Source organism: Martes martes (assembly GCF_963455335.1).
Source record: "Martes martes genome assembly, chromosome: 13".
NCBI classification, from domain to species: Eukaryota; Metazoa; Chordata; class Mammalia; order Carnivora; family Mustelidae; genus Martes; species Martes martes.
Window position 1 is genome coordinate 29899248 of NC_137901.1, and position 22737 is coordinate 29921984.

At 36.1% G+C, this 22737-nt stretch overlaps 1 protein-coding gene across 1 annotated transcript; it reads left to right on the plus strand.

The window, feature by feature from the left end:
• Positions 1 to 2992: 2992 nt before the first annotated feature.
• On the plus strand, positions 2993 to 10283 carry SYT4 (synaptotagmin 4; the record flags this gene model as incomplete). Its single annotated transcript, XM_080821578.1, has 4 exons — positions 2993 to 3026; positions 5980 to 6794; positions 8501 to 8621; positions 9976 to 10283. 4 exons carry the CDS (start codon positions 2993 to 2995, stop codon positions 10281 to 10283), a joined length of 1278 nt encoding a protein of 425 aa, XP_080677704.1.
• Between the last annotated feature and the right edge of the window lie 12454 nt (positions 10284 to 22737).

Genomic DNA, 22737 nt, shown 5'->3' on the forward strand with positions numbered 1-22737 from the left:
CATTTGTCTTGCAGGATTTGGAGTTGGGTGTGCTTGTAATATAAATCTTTTCCATTAACATCAGAGCCAGCATTCTTAATAGAATGATATGGAACATTAAAACAATTATCCATTATCCATTATCAGATACTTCATTCTACTCCACCCACATACCAGTAAAATGCCTTTGTATTACTAATCTGGGTATTACTAAAGATTACTGAAGATCACCACAACATTCTCAAAACCTTTTGAAATATTCTTTTGCCTAGCAGAAGATCCTAAACACATCTAACAATACTATTTTTAAGTAAGGGACCAGAGAAAATACAGATTAAACTATATTAATTAATAAACTATATAAGCTTTATCAATCAAACTATATATTAAACTAATTTTTTAAAAAAATGATTAAAATGTATGGAAACAATCATATAATGAATCACCAATAGTCTTAAATTCAACTGGATTTCTTAAAAACAAACAGAACTCAAGTGTTCTTTTCATTGTTTCTTAAAGTGTGTATAGATATTTGTAACCGGAATCCAAAATTAAATAGGATAAATACTGAACCGTTTCAACAGTCAAAGAATCATTCTGAAGTAAACAGTGCCACTTGTACAGAATGGTCTGTTTCCCAGGGAGGGAACTTGTTTGAGGCTGTGTGTTTTGGGTGGCAAAAAGGTGGTTACCTAGCAACAACCCCTCCTCCCAAGTCTCCACTGCTAGAATGGTATTGTTCACGTCAGTGAATTGATTACTTGTTTGCTGAATCGAAAGAGAACAATGTAATAATGTGGTAGGGTATAAATCTCAAACATAAGAAACTTACAGGTTTTTCCTCTGTGTTCTATCATCTTCCCACTCCTCAACTGGTGCTGGTAGAAGCTTGTTTAAAGAGATCAGATAACAAAGAATATGCTGTTCATCAAATGACAATGAGGGAAACACCTGACATTTTAATTAATAACATTTATTTCTGTTTGCTTTTAAAGCAAGCAGTGAAACAGTTACTATATTCACAATAGCATTAGCTCTGGGCAAGAGGTAATTTTATCACAATGTGTCCTTAGCAATGAGACAGCCCAGGGTGGGATGGAGTTCTGTAGAAACAGAGTTTAAACAGTCTAGACAGATTTTAGATGACAGCATTTTGCCACCTGAAGGTAAAATTAATGAGATACTAATTTATATAAAACATACAAATAAGGTACTTACGTTTACAACAAATGAGTTTAACCATATGGTAGCAATAACTTAGCAAGAAAATACACATTCTGGTAAACCTCCACCATATATTTTGTTTACCTGTGATATATGCATAACAAATAAATGCCACTTTCATCTAATGAATGTCTATTCCTAGGAACAATCCCACTAGGTTCATGCATAACTGAGGAAGCAAGTAATGTGAATGAAGTGAAAAGATAAGGATACAAAATACAGGTTCTGCCAATGGAAAAAAATAAATACAGTAAATTAATTTGTGTGTTTTCATAGCATGACAATATAAGGTTTTTTAAAATCTGTTAGAAGAATGTTAAAATGCCAAGTATGTGGGAGCAAGTAGAAAAGGAAAGAAAAGGGCTTTGGTTTATAAAATTTTCCATGATGCAAAAGACTGAAGCTAATTTTTCCCCAGACACGGTCCTGATGCTCAGAGTGACTGTTTGCCAATGTGGAGGAACCTGTCACTTGTACAGTAGCTTTCTGAGAGCCACCCAGTCACCCCTCCTCCCCCATCCCAACACATACTGAATGCCATTTGCTCACTGAGCTCCAGAGCAAAGGAATTCTTTGCGGAGCAATAATTGACAGTTGGAGTTACAACCTGAGTTCTCTCCTTTGAAAAATTGCTAAATATTTGTTTTAAAAGGCACACTCTTCAGATTAAAATTAATCAGAATCTGGCACCAGATATTCTCCAGTAACTCAACCCCAGAAATATCATCAGTTCAGAAAAACAATTTATTTTAAAAATAATACTCCTTTGAAAATAACCAATAATTATCAATTTCATTCATTTTCAATTTTGGTCAGATTCTTGTAACTCTTTTGCACAATCCTATTAGAAGTCAGGGCTTTTTACCAGAAACGTCATTCCAGGAGCAGTCTCATTATATGCAAAAGTCATAACTGAAAGTGAGTCTGAATATAGAAGGGATTATTCCCATCTGTTCCTAAGTACTTTAACTGGTCAAATGTCAGATATTAAAGGGAGGAGAGCTGATAGACAGATGGAGCAACAGCATTAGCAAAATGTCTAGATTATTTATTAGAAAATAAATGATTATAGTGGGAAAACTGTTGTCTTATTTCAAATGGATCAATGTGCAATGGATTCTTTTCTAACATTGGTATAACGTATCAAAGAAAAAATTAGAAAGGGAGAAACATATTCCTGCATGTCACAATGTTCATTTGATGCAGAAATTTCTCTCTTCTCACTCTTACCCTAAATCACCTCTGTAAATTTCATTATTCTGATAACTCACAGACATGCTTTTACTGATCTTGATGATCAGAAGGTTTTCTATTAGAAACTGACAGGAATGAGTTTGGGGGCTCATCTCCATGTGCATCTGAGCCCCCACAGAGTAGCAGAGCTAATCTCCAGTAGTCCAACAGTTAAAATAATTGATGAGAATGTGTTGAATCCTCAGGAGAGAAGGGAGGAAGAAAGAAGGAGAGGAGAGGCTTGGAGGGCGGAGGGGAGGAGGGCAGGTGCTGATTTCAACCCTGTAGCGTCAGGATTGCGTCAATTCGGGTTTCAGCCACGTCTAGTGTCTCAGAGACGAGCTTCTCAGAAGAGCCAAAACAGGAACAGGGGTGGCAAATCACTGTGCGAGAGCAAGTGGACCTCCCTCTTTGCCTCCTCCCGTTCCGGGCGCAGGTCCCCTGAGCTCGCGCTGTTGTTTTCAGCACTCAGGAAAGCCAGCGCTTCAGATCCAGGCAAGTGAATCAAGCCAGGGAGTTTTCCGTTCAGCACCTCGGACAGAACACGCAGCAAAAAATGGCTCCGATCACTACCAGCCGGGAAGAATTTGGTAAGCAAGTTACTCAACTTATAACTGTGGTTGTTTCTTGAATACTCCAGAGTGGGCTGTGATGTTGTTGGTGGTGTTCTTGTTGTTTTTTTCAGGGGATGCTGGATATAGATTTCCTAGGTAGTTAATCTGAAAGAAAATGAGAACTGTAAAGGGGCAATCGTGGCTTATCTCTGTTGTTTCTCGCTTCCTTGCTATCTTTCTCCTTAAAATTGCCTTCTGCTAGGGAGATTTTACATCCAAGAAGTTCCTAAACGTTCATGTAGCTCTGTAAATCGCAGCACGCACTAAGTAAAGGAAAGGGAGTCTGTTGTGTGTTGTTGGTTTCATTTATTCTGTAGATGATTTTCATTTGTAGGTAAATCTGTTTTTAACTTACCAGGACAAGCCAATGTTTCTGTGATTACATAAGGGTTTGATCTCAGTATAAAACAACTTGAATGTTGGGGGTTTGGGGTGTATATTTTATTTTGGAGTGTACCATAAGGTTGTTTTTCTCTGCTATGTTTTTCTTGTATCCCTGAAATATGTTGCTAGTGGAAGACAGAGAATCCTATGATGCTAGGGTTAAAGTGGTATTTGAAATGAACTGGCTTGGTTCATTGCATTTTGCAGGTGAGGTAACCAAAGCCCAGAGATGTGAGAGAAGTATTGCACGTCAAACAGTTAGCTAAAAGCTACTGGAAAATAAAATTAGGAACCCTGTTTTCCAGTTCAATTTCCCTCTTCCTATACCAAATTTTTGGGCCCATTGCTCTTCTTCTCTCAGTAAATAAAATCAGATATACTTCAAATTAAAAAGTCATATTTTTAGGTCCCATTATATTTGAAAGACAGGAGACGAAGTTTTACTTACTTTACAAGTATTCAAAAAATCAGGAAATTTTATAGAAGTTTGTGAATAAGGAATGATATTTATGAATAAATGATAATTGTTATAAAACTGAGTGAAATGACTGAGGTCTTTACTCTCAGAAGCTTAAGACCTTATCAGTGGAGAATACAGAGGGAGTACGTGTGTCTTTCCATGATACATTGAATATTTTGCCTTATGACATAAGTACTGAATAGAGACAATCTGTGACATTATATTCAGAAATGAGTTTCCTTTACAGCCTTCCATTTGGGTGATTCAGTTTATATTGTTGTGATGTTTATTCCCGGTTTCTGATTTGAAAATAAGAAATTTTCTAATACTGAGGCATTTTCAGAGATAATGCTAGGGAAAAATATGTTCTAGCTTGGGCCATCAGTCTATTTAGGAAAAAAAAAAGATCATTTTCTATTGCATTTATTGTTCTCCTAGCATTGGCTAAGGAATCACCTTAGTTGATGACTTTGGTTTTGCTTCCTGGGCTTGGATTATTGGAGAGTCCAGGAGTGGATTTTTTCCCCCCACAAGAGACTTCAATAGGAGGAAAAAGCAAAAAGCTGATACTAAGTTTAGCTGATTATCTTTAGCTCTCGCCTCGTTCTTCTTCTGTAGCATTTACTGTTTTTTCTACTTGGGGAATTCAAAGGTTTATTTTTCATCTTTACATGATCAGTTCCTTGATCTAATTAAACTATGGAATTTTTTATTGTTGTTTTTAAATTTTATATATGTCTGCTCTTATTTGTCATTACTGATTCTTACATTCTTTGAGTTCTGTTTTGAAATTATGAAGTAGATAGGCAAAAGATTTGGGGGGATGGGGAACAGGAGTAACAAAAGATTGTTCTTTCAGGGGTTATTCAAACAAGCCTTAACCCTTTCCTGACTGGGACCTCTAACTTTACTATTCACTATTTGGTATAAAAATACACAAGAATGAAACTAAATCCAGATAATACTACATTAGTTATATTCACTATGATTAAATTAAACATTGACTCAATTGCTGCTCTGTCTGATAAAACAATACTGCTTTTACTTACACAGTGTTACTAATCATTAGTTGGAGGAATATGCTTACATAAGGGGCATGATAAGCTTCATGCATAATCAATGCTACCTAATGTCAGTAATTTAATGTGCCCTCATTAAGGTAAGAATGCCAAGTTCAATTTTATTACCATTTGCCATGTGGAAAAATGTTAGAAAAAAATCAGTTACGGATAAAATTGAACTCTAAATTATCTATACTCACTCTTAATACATGTTAAAGAATGATGATTCATTTGTAACCATTGTTTTATTTTTATCCCACTTAGGGATGTGTACTTCAGATAATTCAGTGTTTGAGAAATTTTGGTCTGTATAAGAAGAGTTTGCAGTGGTATAAGTTATATAATAACAATACCCTGCTGTTCATCTTTTTTTTTGTTCTTTTTTCCTTAATGTATGTAACATTTCTCTTACCAGTTTTTCATAATTGAAATGGAAATTATTGATGAGTTTGTAATAATAGCAGATAATATTCCTTCATTTCTTAAAATTCCTGGAACCACTAGCCCCTAGATGTTTCCTTCTTGAATCCGGGATAAAGAACGAACCAGTAAGAATACAAAATTTCTCAGTATTTGAGGAATGTGCATTTAGAGTTTCATAGTCAGTAAAAATTGATGCTTCTGGAAAGCTTCAAAAATGTCAAGAAAGCATAATGAAATTAGTACTGATTTATCATACTATAGTTAACTCACGTTATCTGAGAAAACAAAGGTAGGTCAGGGTCATTTAGCATCCCTCATCCCTGACCTAAGCCCATTCACCTTTTTATTTTATTTGCCAAAAAACCCTACTGAAATGAAGAAGTTTCTATCATAGTGTATTTCTTTTCTGTATGTCACACAGTGTATGTGTTTATTCCTGAAGGTGATATGAAATGTGTACATAACTCATACCCAGAACAGTCAGAAAGTAATCCAATCTGTGCAACCTACAGCAATTGCCAGCTCCAGCATGCTTTTCAAACAGGCTCATATCTCCAACTCCGCTCCTTTAATGTATTTTATTGGTCATTTGATTTTTCAGATGAAATCCCCACAGTGGTGGGGATCTTCAGTGCATTTGGCTTGGTCTTCACAGTCTCTCTGTTTGCTTGGATCTGCTGTCAGAGAAAATCATCCAAGTCTAACAAGACTCCTCCATATAAGTTTGTGCACGTACTAAAAGGAGTTGATATTTATCCTGAAAATCTAAGTAGCAAGAAGAAGTTCGGAGCAGATGACAAAAATGAAGTAAAGAATAAACCAGCTGTGCCAAAGAATTCATTACATCTTGACCTTGAGAAGAGAGATCTCAATGGCAATTTTCCCAAAACAAACCTCAAAGCTAGTAGCCCTTCTGATCTGGAGAATGTGACCCCAAAGCTCTTTTCAGAAGGGGAGAAAGAGTCTGTTTCCCCTGATAGCTTAAAGTCCAGCACTTCCCTTACTTCAGAAGAGAAACAGGAGAAGCTGGGAACCCTCTTCTTCTCCTTAGAGTACAACTTTGAGAAGAAAGCATTTGTGGTGAATATCAAGGAAGCCCGTGGCTTGCCAGCCATGGATGAGCAGTCAATGACCTCCGACCCATATATCAAAATGACGATCCTCCCAGAGAAGAAGCATAAAGTGAAAACTAGAGTTCTGAGAAAGACCTTGGACCCAGCTTTTGATGAGACCTTTACATTCTATGGGATCCTGTACACCCAGATCCAAGAGCTGGCCTTGCACTTCACAATCTTGAGTTTTGACAGGTTTTCCAGAGATGATATCATTGGAGAAGTCCTTATTCCTCTTGCAGGAATTGAATTATCGGGTGGAAAAATGTTAATGAACAGAGAGATTATCAAGAGAAATGTTAGGGTAATTCACTTTTAGTGCTTAAAATATTTAGAAACAAACTCTCATGTAGCTTTTGTGTATCTAGGGGATTTTCACTAAACTATAAGTTTTATACATATCATCTTCACCATGTGTAATTATTATTAATCATAACCAAATGGGGAACAAGGGACCAGAGTAGATGAAAGAAAATTTAATCCACAACTGAAATGCTTAAAGTATTTTAATTATATAAAATAAATAGGCATCCATTGTAGATATTTAAATAGCAGTTATATAAATATTTCTGTTAATGTTTATCATAAGTATTTTGACTAGGACTTCCACTTAACCTAAAATGCAGGTAAATATTTCTTATTCATAAACAAGTTAACAACGATGTTTTAACATCAGCATAACTGAATTTGAAGTTGAAATTGAAATTGAAAATTAAATCAGTTTATCCTGAGGATTTGGAAGTTGTATTGACTTTTTATGGAATTGCTATTCAAAGAGGAGCCATCACATCATATTGAATTGTAAATGTTCATCACTGTGTTGTATGACAAGAAGTGAGTTACTCTGCCTTTGTAGTTATATGGCTGTGGTAGTTCTGAAACTATTAGACAATAATAAGCTATCAAATTTAATCCTATTTCCCCTTTAAAAACAGAACTCAGTCGATTTAAACTGTAGTACTTCGGAGTAATTTGTTTCTGTAAGGCATGATTTTATAGAATACCATAAAGATCACCTTTGTTTCTTTCTTGAAATTAATGAAAAGTCAAGGTTCAGAAAATTAAGTAGCTTGTTTGAGACACCAAGGTGTTTAGCGGCACAGTAGGAATAAAGATCTATTCCCTACTCTTATTCTTCTTGAACTACTTATCCATATAATGACCCCATGTCAGTTTTTGTATATAGATTGAAGTTCTAGGAGCTCTGGCCCGCCATCGTTCTTAGTTATAATCTAGCCCTGAGTTTCCATATTTGTTAATATCAGGTAAAACTTGTAATTTGAGTCCTTGATCTTCTTACCAAATGTCTTTAAAGTACAAATAAAATCTAAGTAGCATACAAAGAAGTATCTTATGATACCCTCCAAAAGCAAAGTATTAGAAAATTGGGTCAATTCCCTCTAATACTTAATTCATTTCTTGGATTTGAAAGAGGACTTTGAGTGGGGGCTAGGGACAGAGAATTTTAACTTCATCAGTCCTCTGAGACAGAAGATGGTAGCAGTGAGAATAAATGTCAGTTGCTCTGAATTTAAATTCCACTAATGTCAGTGCTTTGTAAAAAATCGAAATCAAATCAAACTTATCATGAGTCATTTTGCCCTACACAGATCCATTCGAATGATTAGACATTTATTAATAACTTCAAAAAGTAGTCATTTAGTTAAAAAGTAAAAACAGATAAGCAAACAACAACAATACCTCAGTATAGGCTGTATTCTCAATATCCTTTTAAAGATTTCTAGTAATGGGTGTGGCTAACTCATTACAAATTTTAATATACGGTAGTACCTAAAATCACCACAAGATGGCAGACAGTTGTTTTTAGAAGGTGATAGTCTGGAACAAAACCTTGTGATTACTGTTGAATTCTTTGCATATTAAAATAAAAAGAAGTAGGAAAACTACATTTAAATACCAATATTGTATTGTTTTAAAATCTTTTATAAGTATGAATTTCAAAACAAGAAAAATAATAAAAATATTTATACCACATCTCTCTTTGTTCAGAAGTCTTCAGGACGGGGTGAGTTACTGATCTCTCTCTGCTATCAGTCCACGACAAATACTCTCACTGTGGTTGTTTTAAAAGCTCGACACCTGCCTAAATCTGAAGTGTCTGGACTTTCAGGTAAGAATGCTTCTGAAAAATTCAGTCTCAGTGCACAAGTAATACATTGGGCAAAATAGTTAGCAACTAACATGACTTTGATTTACCTTTTACTCACAAGCACAAGTGATCTGATTGTTTTTCTGTTTCTCATTTAATGAAATAACAATGTGAGCCAGTGCCATTAGCGAGAAAAAGAAAACTATCTAGTCCTAAGTTCTAAGCCATTGCAAATACATAGTAGATATCTGACTCTATGGGTTTGAAGCAGAAAACAGTAATAAATGCTGAGGTAAGAGATCATAGCCAAAAATTTCTCAATGGTTTGGGAGAAGAGTTCTTAATTGTAGTATTTTTGGTGAGCATGCCTACATTTACGCTTCTGTTGTTTTTATTATTTTTCCTTTAATTCCTTATGGATCTGCTTTAAACATTAGCTTTTAGTTTTGTGACTAATTAAAAAAAATTCCTTGTTGTATCACACAGTGAAAAGGATACAGGACCTATGGAGTAAAATGATCTGAGTTCAAATTCTAACCCTTCCATTTTAGTATGTAATCTTGGCTGTGTCTCATAATCTCTGTACCAACTAGATGTAATAATGCTTACCTTGAGGGGGATTGTGAAGACTAAAAAGATATACTTCATTAAATAACATCTATTTCTATTATTATTACTACTGTTGTTTATTAATGGCAGTTGAAGACATGATCTTAAAGTTTTGGATTAGGACACTCAAATGAACTCACATGGTTCAACCAGAAAGAGACAAAAATAATGTAATTAAATGTGTGATAAGGTAGCATGGTCCTAAAATCCATACATTAAGGGTGACACAGGGAAGATGAACATTGGAAAACAGGAAGCAAACCCAGCTGGTGAATAAAGAAGCACAAAATTTAAAGCACAAAAGGACATTGCCATTGTGAATTCTAAATGCCCATACAACAGAAAAGTAGAGAGGTAGAGAGACTCTACCAAAGTCATGTAATTCAATCAGGTTAGGTCTTGTCTAATGCTTTTTTCTTCGATCTTATTTTCTGGACTGAGTTATACACGATCAGAATGAGCCATTAGAAGTTTTTGTTGTTGTTGTTGTTGTTATTGTTTTAATGATATCTTCTTCTTGCCATTATACTTCCTTTCCCATCCTATGGTTTAGAACTGTTTTCTCTTCACATTGCATATTCTTACTTGTTTTCATTTTGTTGACAATAGAGAGGTCAAGCTTGATCCATATTTTCACTTTGTTCTGACACCTTTTCATTCCAATCTCATTTTATTGGCATGCATCAATCTCTAAGGACACCATTATGTTGAGATCAACTCTCCAGCCAGGTTCTGCCAGGATAATGTCTGTCATTTACCATTGCAGATCCCTACGTGAAAGTGAACCTGTACCATGCCAAAAAGAGAATCTCAAAAAAGAAGACTCATGTGAAGAAATGCACCCCCAATGCGGTGTTCAATGAACTGTTTGTCTTTGATATTCCTTGTGAGGGTCTTGAAGAGATAAGTGTTGAATTTCTGGTTTTGGATTCTGAAAGGGGGTCCAGAAATGAGGTGATAGGGCGGTTGGTCCTGGGTGCAGCTGCAGAAGGAACCGGTGGAGAGCACTGGAAAGAGATCTGTGACTATCCCAGGAGACAAATTGCCAAGTGGCATATGCTCTGTGATGGGTAGTGTCCTAGCCATGTTAAGTTGGAACTTAATGATTTTTACTAAGCAAGGAGCAATTTTCTTTCCCTTTTTTTCCTGATTCGTGATTACTAGCTTGTGACAGCAAGCTGCTCTTTTGTTGTTGTTGTTTGAAATGGATTGAATTAGCAGACCAGAAAGTAACAGTAAATGTGTATCATGATATTTTCCCCCAATATTAGAGAAGTTGGATAAATTTTCATGAGCTATTCAGTCTCTTCTGCAAGTTACCAGAAAAGCTGAGCATTTTATGAATCCTGCAGTGCAATCCCAAGCTATAAATGTGGTTTAGAAGGTGATGATCTTGTGGGAACATGTCACTGGAAAGCAATGTGATTTTTAGGATTTGCAAATGAAGAGCATGTTTTCTCTTATGAAAATTCATCCATTTTTCTTCAGATGGGGAAATCAATTTTTATTTAAATCCAAAGATATTAAAGAAATGTTCTCTAGTTTGTTTTTATTCATTATGTCATGTGCAAATTGTTGTCTTGCATATAAAAGTATATGGTCATTTCTCTTTGTAATTATTTGATACAGCTTATTATACCAGGAGTAACTTGGTTTTGTCTCAAAAGGACAGTGAACCAGCTGAGAAATCATTTTATTAAAGGGCTGAGTTGAGAACACTGTGGCTGAAATATTATTTTTCTCCCTCCTAAGGTTATATGTGAGTCAGATTGTTAGAAAATATGATCTCACATAAGAACTGCGGCCTTGAATTATTCACTGCCCTTCACAAACATCAGTATAGTCTAAGAAAGCCCTGTTTACCTTTGTGAAATTGTGGAATTAGTTAGTGGGTAAAGAAATAAACTTCAGCTAGAAATCCAGTTAGAAATGCAGCTTTCTGAAAAGAAATGTGTATGGTACACAAGTGTGCATTCAAGGCCATCCCTCGTCTACAGAAAGGGCATGACCAAGTCTTCTAGCAGCTTGCCCTCCCGCAGAAAGGACTAAGCTACTATTTGGAAAGACACAGACAGGATTAAGTTTTAACCACTGCCAGACAGAAAGCATCACTTAAACCAAGAAACTAAGTAATGCCTGAAAAATAGCTATACAGCAAAGCCTAATATAATTTACACGTTTTCACACAAAATCTATTTAGGCTGTCAAATTAGCACAACAAAGTATGTTTCACTATCTTTCCTAGGCTAATTTGTCTTGAGCTGTTTTCTGTGGAGCAGTTTATAGACTTGTGTCTTTTGTGGTTTGCCAGTGCCAGGGCTCTGAAATTGTGAAAACCTGCTCGAACAAAGCAGCACCTTGGAATTACTTGAAAGGATGAACTTGGGGTCATGTCACCATATTTGAGTTTTTAGAGCCTATGAGTGAAACTGGACACAGTCGAATTATTAAATATGCAAGTTAGAGATAAAGTCTACTGAAAAACTTACATTTTGAGTCAGGTTTTGTGTCAGTACCTTAGCTGTTTTTGAGAATGTGTTTGATATCACAGTGTTTGTAAATTCTATGACAATGCATTTTCACAACAACATACATGCTTTTTATGACTATGCCTAATGTAAAGAAAATGTTTTACATTATGTATGTACAAAGATCGAAGTCAGCCTCTTTTTTGTGCTTTAAGATGACTTTGGGATTAAAAAAAAAAAAAAAGAGTATTCCCTAATCATTGTCTTTATCCACCAGAACGTCACCTCACAGCATTTCCATAAAAGCAACACAAAATGAATCGTAGTCAGTGTGTGCTTTGGGGAGGTCAGATGGCCTTTTTATTGTATGTATATTTGTTATCATGGGCCATGGAGTAGAATCTATTTTGGAGTTCTGAAAAGTTGTGAGGCGTCAACTCTAAGTATCCTTCACAGCAGACAGAAGATAATGGCGGCACCAAGTACAGTATGGTTGTTGGAGGGTGATTTTTTTTTTTTTAATTGGAACAGCAAAACCAACAATGAATACTTTTAAAATTACAATGAATAATTTGTAAATAGTATTTAGTTTTTAAAATTTAAAGTGTTTTTGAGTGTGAAAAGTTGAGTAAAACTCTTTGTAACTGCTTTTAAGAAAAGAAAGAAGGAAAACTAGAAAGGAATTGAAAACAGGCAGGGACATCTGTGATCCCATCATCTTCTGAAAATTAAACTGTTTTATAATGTATTACAATATCAGTGTGAATATCTTGAATTCTGTTGCAAATCCTGCACTGTATGAAACATGTAAATTAACTGTTTGTCTGATTAGCCAATCCAACCACCCTCATGGGGAGGTCTCTGTGTTTGAAGAACCGTGTAACTCAGTAACTGACTTGTTCTGATGTTGTGACTCAATAGAAGTGATTTGGAAGGAAGCATGGTGTATGAGATGGTGTCTCTTCTTTTGTGCCAGCTCTGTATGATGTTTGTAAGACCATGTTTGTAAGACATGAATAAATTGCTGCTTTTGCCCAACCCATTTCAACTCAAACTTTTTGCCAATAGACTCTGTATTAAGAATTCTATTATTTCTTCCTAAGCTTTAAGTTTCTTGAATGGATCTCCTGGCATAGAATAGGGATCACTAGTGATTCAGCACCAAGGTCTTCCATATATCTTATTTTATTTTGCTTAATCCTCATAACAGTCATCTGGGAAAATTATTATTATCCCTATGTTACAGAAGCAAGAGGACTTGAGAGCTTAGGCAGTTGACTCAAGTGCATATGGATAGTGAATAAAAGGATTTCTTGGCTGACTGTGCTCTTCCCTCCCTGCCATACCACTCTCCTGGAGAAGTCCTCATCAATGAATCAGCTAGACCCTTAAAGGGGATCATGCCCAAATTCTGTGACTTACTTACCCGTTCTTCTTTTCTTAAAATATTTTATTTAGTTATTTATTTGGGAGATAGACCATGAGTGGGGGGGAAGGGCAGAGGGACAGGGACAGGGACATGCAGACTGCTGAGCGGGGCTCGATCCCAGGACCCTAAGATCATAACCTGAGCCAAAGTCAGATGCTTAACCAACTGAGCCACCCAGGTACCCTAAGACTTCTCCTTTCTACAGTATACTCACTTTTCTGTATTTTATTTACTTTTTCACTATTTTCTAGCACCATTCTTTTCCTTTTTTTCTCTCTTTGGCTATCTTACTTCTCATTTTAGTCTCTTTCATTACTTATTTTATATTACTCCCTTTTATTTTCTTTTTAATATTCCCCTTGTCCATGCACCAGATAGATATGGTTAGAAATCCAGTGTGGAAATGGAAGTCTTATTTCTTCTTAAAGGGGGAGAAAAAACTCTCAGCACATCTGCAGCATTCGCATCAAACACCAGCTAAGGTGAATGGGAATTATGGGACCCACCACTGGAGGATCAGCCACTGTTTATAACATCAGTTTGTATCAACAGGTGAATGGATAAATGAATTTTGGTTTGTCTACACAGTGGAATTCTACTGAACAATGAAAATAAATGAACTACTGATAGATGCAGCAACATAAAGAGTCTTAATAATTATGCTGCATTAAGGAAGCCGGATAATCTCCCCTGTCCCTCTAATGTAGAATATATAATGTAGATTTCAGTTATAGAAAATGTTTGAAAAATGCAAACTAATCTATAGTGATAAAAAGCAGATCAGTGTTTACTTGGGATTGAAAGGGGGAGTATGGAGAGGTGTGACTAAGAGATATTAAAAAGGAGCAGGAGAAAATTTTAGGGGTGATGGGCATGTTCATTTTCTTGATTGTGATTATGGTTACATGGTTATACACATGAATCAAAATTTATCAAATCCTACACTTTAAATATGTGCAGTTTATTATATATAAATTATACCTAAATCAAACTGTTAAGAAAGAAAAGCATAAGATAAAAGCCACTTAAAACCATTTTTTTTAATAAAAAAGGGGTAAGAATACTAACATTACTACCAACAGTATGATTTCTAAACTTCAGTAATATGTAGCACACTTTGGGGGCAATTCATTTTTCTTAACATATATCTCCCCAAGAATATATAGTTAGGTGACTGCATCCCTATGCAAGTATGCCACCAACTCATTCTTTAAAGCAAATTATTTGTTTGCTTTTATTTCTCTTTTTAAGAAATGGATTTCTAAATCCAATTTTGTTTTAATGTTCTACAAAATATTTACATATTTTATTTATTAATTTTTATTATGTTCAGTTAGCCAGCATATAATACATCGTAAGTTTTTGATGTAGTGTTCAACGATTCATTAGTTGCATATAACACCCAACGCTCATCACAGCACATGCCCTCCTTATTTAACATTTACATACTTACATTTTTCTAAAGATCCATTTACAAAACAAAGTACACTAACAGAAGCCCATCTTCTATTTCTACAGTCACCCATATCTCCTTTCCCATACATAATGACTTTTAAAAGTTATAATTTAATCCTTCCAATTTTTAATATAAACAAATGTGTACATTTATTCATGTTTTTCTGTTTGTTAGTTGAACGAAAGCATGTCATACAATATATCATGGAAATAATTCCCTGGCTGCATATACAACAAGTCCTTATTCCTCTTTATAGTTGTATAATAATCTTTACAGCATTAATTTTAAATGGCTATTTGGGAACATGTATTTATTCTCCGATTACAACATAAGACCTTCATGTATTTCATTGCTTGTTACATGTCTGAAGTAGCTAGGTTGCATATAGTAAGCTCAATGAATATTTATTTAATTAAGGTATAAGCCACTGCATCAGATTTGAATCAAATTTAATTGATTATTGTATGGGAAAAATTATAAAAACCACTATTGTTAAGGAATAATAGTAGAAAAAAAGTCACTAAGATATAAAAGGATTTTTTTGTCCTTCTAATATAATTTATTATATATGAGAATGAATATGAATAAAATAGACATCCCAAACTTTTTCAAATTAGTTTTGGGATGAACTATGTTTTATTGTTTATTTCTTAGAACTGGATTTATACTCACAATTTCTAGTATTAAGCTAGTACTAAAGTGATTCTGTATTCCCTGATAGGACATCATCTGAGCTCAAGGAAAGACAATTTAAAATCAAGTAGGATATGGATTTCACTTGAAAATTTACTTTGGATGAGGGAAAAAAAAAAGAAGAAGAAGAAGAAAGAATATTTCCTGTGGATGATTTGAAATTCCAACATTGAGGTGGTATAGCACACGTGAAAAATAGCCCAATGAAATACCAAAGCTCATCTAAGCGAAAGATTTTAAGATCAGGGAATTCCTGAAGGACCTACTTAGGTGGCCTATGCAAGGTCATGCAGAGAGCAGTTGGGAAATCTGAGCAAGCAAGCCCAGGCCCACACCTTGAATGTCCACATGGCACTCGTGGAGAAGGCAGGAGCACACTGAAAGTATTGCCCCAGCTCTGCTACAATGGTAAGTCATTCATTCAGTGGAGAACCCATAGAGACACACCTTTGGATGGGAAATACATCTACTTCTCAACCCCAAATTGCCCCCTGACCCAAGTTGCAGAGTGAGGACTCTAGTAAAGCTTCTATATTACCTCTATTGCTAACAAACACTACCTTGCACTTGGAATTACTTGTCTAAAGTTTGTGTTCTTTCCTGATGGGGAATCTCTCTGTGATATGCATTCCTGCATCCCCCATATCTGGTCATAGTAGGAGGTAATGCAAACATTTATTGGATTTAAATTTATAACAATAATACAATGTATTTTCCTCTCACTCAATGTGCAGCACAACACAAGATGTAGTTAATATTCCTTCAGGTAATGATGATAAAGATAAATCTCAGAATCTTATCTAATTTTGAACCTTATAGTGGCAAAGGTGAGATGGAACCTAGGGCCTCCAGAATACAAAGTCCTGATTGTGTATACAAACATCACACTGACCTGCCTTTAAGCTGGCACAGAATCTTGTGTTTTGCCTCTTTGCCAATTCCTATGTTGATCTTAGACATATGACAAACACTGAAAATACTGTGAATTACGGTTGCATTAATTCCCTAGGTTTGTTCATTCATTCTTCCTTCCATCTTCTCTCTCTTCCTTCCTTCTTACCTCCCTTCCCCTTCCTTCCTTCCTTCCTTCCTTCCTTCCTTCCTTCCTTCCTTCCTTCCCTCCTTCCTTAACACAGATAATATAACAAAGACTCTTTCCCTGACCAAACTTTGGTCAGGCTTCCACAAGCCCAAGTTTTAGCAAAGAATCCTGCTTAGCCAATTTATTGAAAATCCCCTCCCCTACACTTGATATCTGATCATGTTTATCACACCCATCTTTGATATCTAAGTCCTTGACCTACCTTTAGCAAGAATTCTGTCAAGCCAATTTACTAAGAATCCCTCTACTCTTGATACCTAATAAAGTTCCTCTTAGTAATCTTACATCCACTAACCCTGCACTCTGCTCATTGATTATAAACCCCCAGTTATCTTTGCTGTATTCTGACTGGCAGTCAATCTCTCTCCCTTATTACAATAATATTGAATAAAGTCTGCCTTGCTATGTTTAACAAGCCATTTTCTCTTTAACGGTGATAGAAAATGAAACTGAATATGTGTGGGTTTTCCACTAAAAGCTTTTAAGAACTTCTGTTTATATCTCTGAACATTTGTGTTTGAAAGTTTGACACAGAGGTGACAGCTCAATGTCATCATAAATACCAATGCTAATCCAGCAGTCGTGCCTTTGTGGAAAACCATGCTGAGGTGTAATATGAGGTCAAACCTGATGGGCTCAATTTCTATGTACTGGGAAGTGTTTTTCTTACTTTAAAGGAAACATTTCCAGGGCGCCTGGGTGCCTCGGTGGTTAAACGACTGCCTTCGGCTCAGGTCATGATCCCGGAGTCCTGGGATCGAGTCCCGCATCGGGCTCCCAACTCCACGGGGAGTCTGCTTCTCCCTCTCACCTTCTCCTCACTCATGATCTCTCTCACTGTCTCTCTCTCAAATAAATAAATAAAATCTTAAAAAAAATAAAAATAAAAAAAATAAAGGAAACATTTCCATTCAGACTCTAGTAAGTAAAATTCCACAGTTCTTGATTTTATGTTAGTAAAATTTAAATTGGTTAAATTGCTTTATTAGGTCAAATTCTCCTTCATATGAAATATTTTCATTATCTCTTTGTCTTAATGGATTAAAAAAAAAAAAAGCACAAGTTCCAAATTTAGTTTCCCTTGGTCTGAATCTTGACTTCATTTCTTATTAGCTGTGTGAGGACTGTTTGTTATTGAACACCCATGTGTCTCAATTCCTCCCTCTCTAAAAAAGGGCTGATAACAATTCCATCATAATATAATGTCCAGGATAGTGGTGAGAATGATTAATTCTGTGTGGAGACAGGTTTCAGAAAATGTGTATTGAGTTTCTTTGGATCCAAAGAAGCAAAAAAAGAAAATCTAGTAAATTAAACTGCAAGTCTTTTAAAATAGGTATTGATATCTGTTAGTAGTTCATCTGCTTCTAGAAGCTTACAGTTCTATTTTACAACATATTGTTATATCCATTTTAATATTTAATCCTTACAATGAATTCATGAAGATGATAAGAAAGATATTGTTTTTCTATTGTTTGCAAGTTTGGTGATTTATCGCAGATTAACTTTTGTATTTTACCAATGGAGGCAGTTGAGGGAATGGAAAAAGTCAGAGGACTGGAGGGAGAGAGCATTTCAGAGTTTAGGTTTAAGGTAGGACAGAGCCAAAGCACACAGAAAACAGAAAACAGAGGAAAAAAGAATTATAATTCAGACAAATTCCAAACCATGATGATGAGGACATGGCATGAATGATGGGGAGAGTAGATGGGGTCAAGGGAATAAGGAGATAATACCACTTCTGTGAAAAAATATTTTATTTTAAATAAAACTAGAAAAGTGTTTTATTTTGGAGTAATTGAAATGTCACGTTTATTGGTCATCTTACTTTATTGCTATGTTAATGCAGCTCTGCCTTCATCCATGCATATTACTATATACATGCAGAACATCAGGGACTTTGTATCAAACTGGTTTCTAGGAGCAAAAACAAAATTTTTTTTTTAATTTTCTTTCGTTTCCAAACTGTAAAAGGAATTAAACTAAGGCAAATGTTTCTGGAGTATTTGTAAAGATGAACATCATTATCATTAGTTTTATGTAATAATTTTATTTAAATAATTATAATGGAACCAAACAACCCAACTTAATTATACAGTGACAGTGTATAGATTTGCACTCTGAGGAATGTAAAATATAGATGTGTATTAGTTTGCTAAGGCTGCTGTAACAAATAGCATAGGTTGAGTGACTTAAACAACAGATACTTACTTTCTCACAGTTGTAGAGGCTAGAGGTCCAAGATTAAGGTGTTCACAGGGCTGGTTTCTTCAAAGGCCTCTCTTGGCTTGTAGATGGTTGTCTTCTTCCAGTGTCTTCACTTGGTCTTTGTGTATGCTCTAAGTCCTTATCTCTTCTTCTTATAAGTAGACCAGTCATATTGAATTAGAGCTCACCCATATAACCTCATTTACCTTAATTACCTCTTTAAAGGCCCGACCTCCAAATACGGTCACATTCTGAGGTACTGGGGGCTAGAATTTCTGTATATGAATTTGGGGAGGGGGTATAATTCAGCCCATAATGGGGGGGGGAGAGAGAGAGAGAGGGAGAGAGAGAAATTTATTCCCCCAAATGTATACTGAAAAATTATTTTATATTCACTGTAGAATTTCTAAATACCATATTGATATCAAGCGTTTTCTTATTCTATTTGCCCTCCTCTTGAAGTATGTGGGCAACAGGGTCTGTTTAATTATTCCCAAAAGCCAATCACAAGGACAGTCCTGTTTGTCCAGAGAGAGTTAGTATAAGCACTGTAACTTTTCTGAAGATACATTTTGTGGGAATAAACTAGGAACAAGCATTTCACTGTTATTAATACTTATAATAATATTTTAAGTAAAATAAAAAAGGAGAGGCAGATATCATATTGGTTTGCTTTTCCACTGAGAGAAAAACTAGTCATTTCATGAACCACAGACCAGAATTTTTGCTAAAAGTAATAATGAATTTGCTATAAAATTTGAAAAATTATTTTCATAATTTTATCATGTTAATTATCATAGAAATGTGTATATTAAATTAAAAAGTCATAAAGAGGTAGTGTGAAACAGTGCTGCATTGAAATAGGACTGGCAGTTTTAATATTGTTTTAATCCAATCTCTATTATTAACATAGGGAATCAATTTCATGCTAATACTTTAAGGTCCTATGATTATGTATGACCCAAGATAACTTAGTTCTGTTGTAATATCATTTAGTTCCTTAGCAACTCTGGTCACTTCAGTTCTTCCACATTTTTAGGAAGGACAGTCCAGAAAACACAAAAACAAAATGAAAGACAATAGAGAAATTTCAAGGCTTACATTTGGTCCATGTGGGCCTTTTTTTTTTTCTTTCTGTAGTGGTTTCTTCCCAGCTGACGCCCTCACGCAGACATGACAGATGAGAAATAAAAGAATCCGGTGACTTCAGAGCCTGACTTAGGACCTCTGCAGCTGCCATGTTCCCTCAGCATCTTCCTTCAGACTGACCGAGATCTGTTTTCTCTGCAGGTAAAAGAGACTACTTCTCAAATAGTAGGACATAAAAAGTTAAAAAATAGTGCCTTCCTTTAAACAGATACTTATTGGAAATACTTTGTTTTTTGTTTTGTTTGGTTCTGTTCCTGTTTCTTCCTTAGGATCCAGGATTTTTTTTAAGATTTTTTTTTTTAAGATTTTATTTATTTATTTGACAGAGAGAGAGACAGCGAGAGAGGGGACACAAGCAGGGGGAGTGGGAAGAGGAGAAGCAGTCTTGCCGCCAAGCAGGGACCCCAAAGCCTAATGTGGGGCTGGATCCCAGGACTCTGGGATCACGACCCAAGCTGAAGGCAGGTGCCCAACAACTGAGCTACCCAGGCACCCCTAAGATACATAAGATCTTAAGAGCTGAAATGAACGCGTGTAAATCACTCAGTTTACCTGCACAAGAGGTCCTGGGCCCCTATCTGTGAGGGAAAGATGGCAAATGAAAAGGGAAAGAATGTGTGAAAGAGTGGTAGATTCTGAAGGTAAACGTGATGCTCTTCAAAATTGTTGTGTGGGTTTGGCCATAGAGTTGTTGCAGATTTGTGTTATCCAAAAAATATACTGATAGGAAAATTTTTAACACAACAAAGTTTGTGCATCAAATCCTATTTAATACTGACTTATTTACATAAAGGAATAAAAATTTTAAAAAATACTATGTATATTTATATTTGTATATTTATATGTATATTTGTATTTATATATATGTATGTATATTTATATATACATATACATACATACATACATATACATACATACATACATACATACATATATATGTATATTTATATTTGGAGCAAGGACTTTTAAACCGAGGAGAAATGGAAAGCTGAGCACCTTGACTTTTTGGAAAGATTAACATGGCCCCCCCACCCCTCGAAGTTTCTGTCTCAGTAGACTTCAGGTAGGGTTATGTAATAAGTCTTAAAAGCAAACATTCTGGGGTGCCTGGGTGGCTCAGTTGGTTAAGCATCTGCCCTCGGCTCAGATCATGATCCCAGGATCCTGGGATCAAGCTCCACATCGGGCTCTCCGCTCAGTGGGGAGTCTTCTTCTCCCTCTTCCTCTGCTGCTCCCCCTGCTTGTGCTCACTCTCTCTTTCTCTACCAAATAAATAAATAAAAATCTTTTAAAAAAAGACAAATATACAAATAAACAACAGACCAAAACCAAGCAAAACCTCAGCAGGCACTTCGTACTATCAGCAACTTTTATTATTATTTTTTAAAGATTTTATTTATTTGTTTGAAAGAGAGAGAGAGAGCATGAGCAGGGGGAGGGGGAGAGGGAGAAGCAGACTCCCCTGCTAAGCAGGGAGCCTGGCATGGGGCTCAATCCCAGGGTCCTGGAATCATGACCCAAGCCGAAGGCAGTCACTTAATCAACTGAGCCACCCAGGCATCCCTGCAACTTTTAAGCAATACTGATTAATAAAGTACCTTGATATACTTTTAACTCATCAGAATTCAATAAAAATGTCGTGTGAATAATTTAGGATAGTTATTTTTTGAGCCCGTTTTACAGATGAGGATATTGAGGCTCAGAGGCATTATATAGCTTATTGTCCAAAGTGGAAGAAAGGAGGATTTGAGCTTCAGCCTTCTATTTTTAAGTTTGATATCCCTTCTTCAATATCATGCTACATAGAGTATTTTAAAAGTATGTTCTTTTGAGATGTAAAGAATTTCCTTCTCATGTATAAAAATCAGAGCATAGATTTTTTTTTTTAAATTAGCATTTCCTTCTGTCTGCTTTATATAGAAATTCTACCTGGATGTTTAAATTTGGTGTCTCGGATTTAACATATTCCTAACAGAACTCACAGGGAATCCACTCCCTGCAGCTGCAAACCTCTTACCATAGCCTTCTACTTCTCAGGAAGTAGCCCTTTCTCTCTTTGAGTTACTCAGTCCCCAATTCTAGAGTCATTTGAATTCCTTTCCTTCTCTCATACCCACACATGCAGCTTGTAGCACATCTGGCCACTGAAAACATCTCTCCACCGCCACCATGCTACCTCGTGTGTTGGCAGCCCATCAAACACTGCTCTCCCAGAACCTGTGCACACACAGCCCCTGCCCGGAAATTGCAACACACCTTGTTCCTTCATTTCTTCCAGAGGTAAACTTCGCGTCCCTTCATCGGGGAAACTTGCTGTGAGCTCCGTCTCCTGCCCCACCTCCACCTTCCCTAGTTTACTCCGTAGCTCTTATGCCCTCCTGAGAAAGTATTTATGTGTTGATTTTCTGTCTCCAACCACCAGAATGGAGGCCCCAGCTTAGAGGAATGATCCAGTTTCTTTGTTGCCACTTCTTATGCCTTCTGAGCCCTTGGGTCAGCATTTGTTAAAGAGATGTATTCGTAAGAGAAAGCAGGCCCTACAAATGTTAAAAACAACCTTTTTGAATTTGCACTCAATTTTTATGAGTTGTGCTTCTTACTCCAAACCCCTTCCTTTGTGCAGCAGTTCTGGAATCTGTGGTGTGCAAAGAAACAGATCCAGAGGTTAGGATTCCCTGGGATTCTTCAGGAAGGGATTTGCATTTTCTGATGTGTAATAGTGGGTGAGAAGAGCCAGTCCCCTCATTGTTTCCTCAATACCTGACTTTATTCCCCACCTCCTTCTAGGATGCATTTTAAAAATGTATTTAGCTGGGGTGCCTGTGTGGCTCAGTCATTAAGCATCTGCCTTTGGTTCAGGTCAGGATCCCAGGGTCCTGGGATTGAGACCAGCTTCAGACTCCCTGCTCAGCGGGAAACCTGTTTCTCCCTCTCCCACTCCCCCTGCTTGTGTTCCCTCTCACTGTCTCTATCTCTCTGTCAAATAACTAAATAAAATATTTTTTTAAAAATGTATTTAGCTA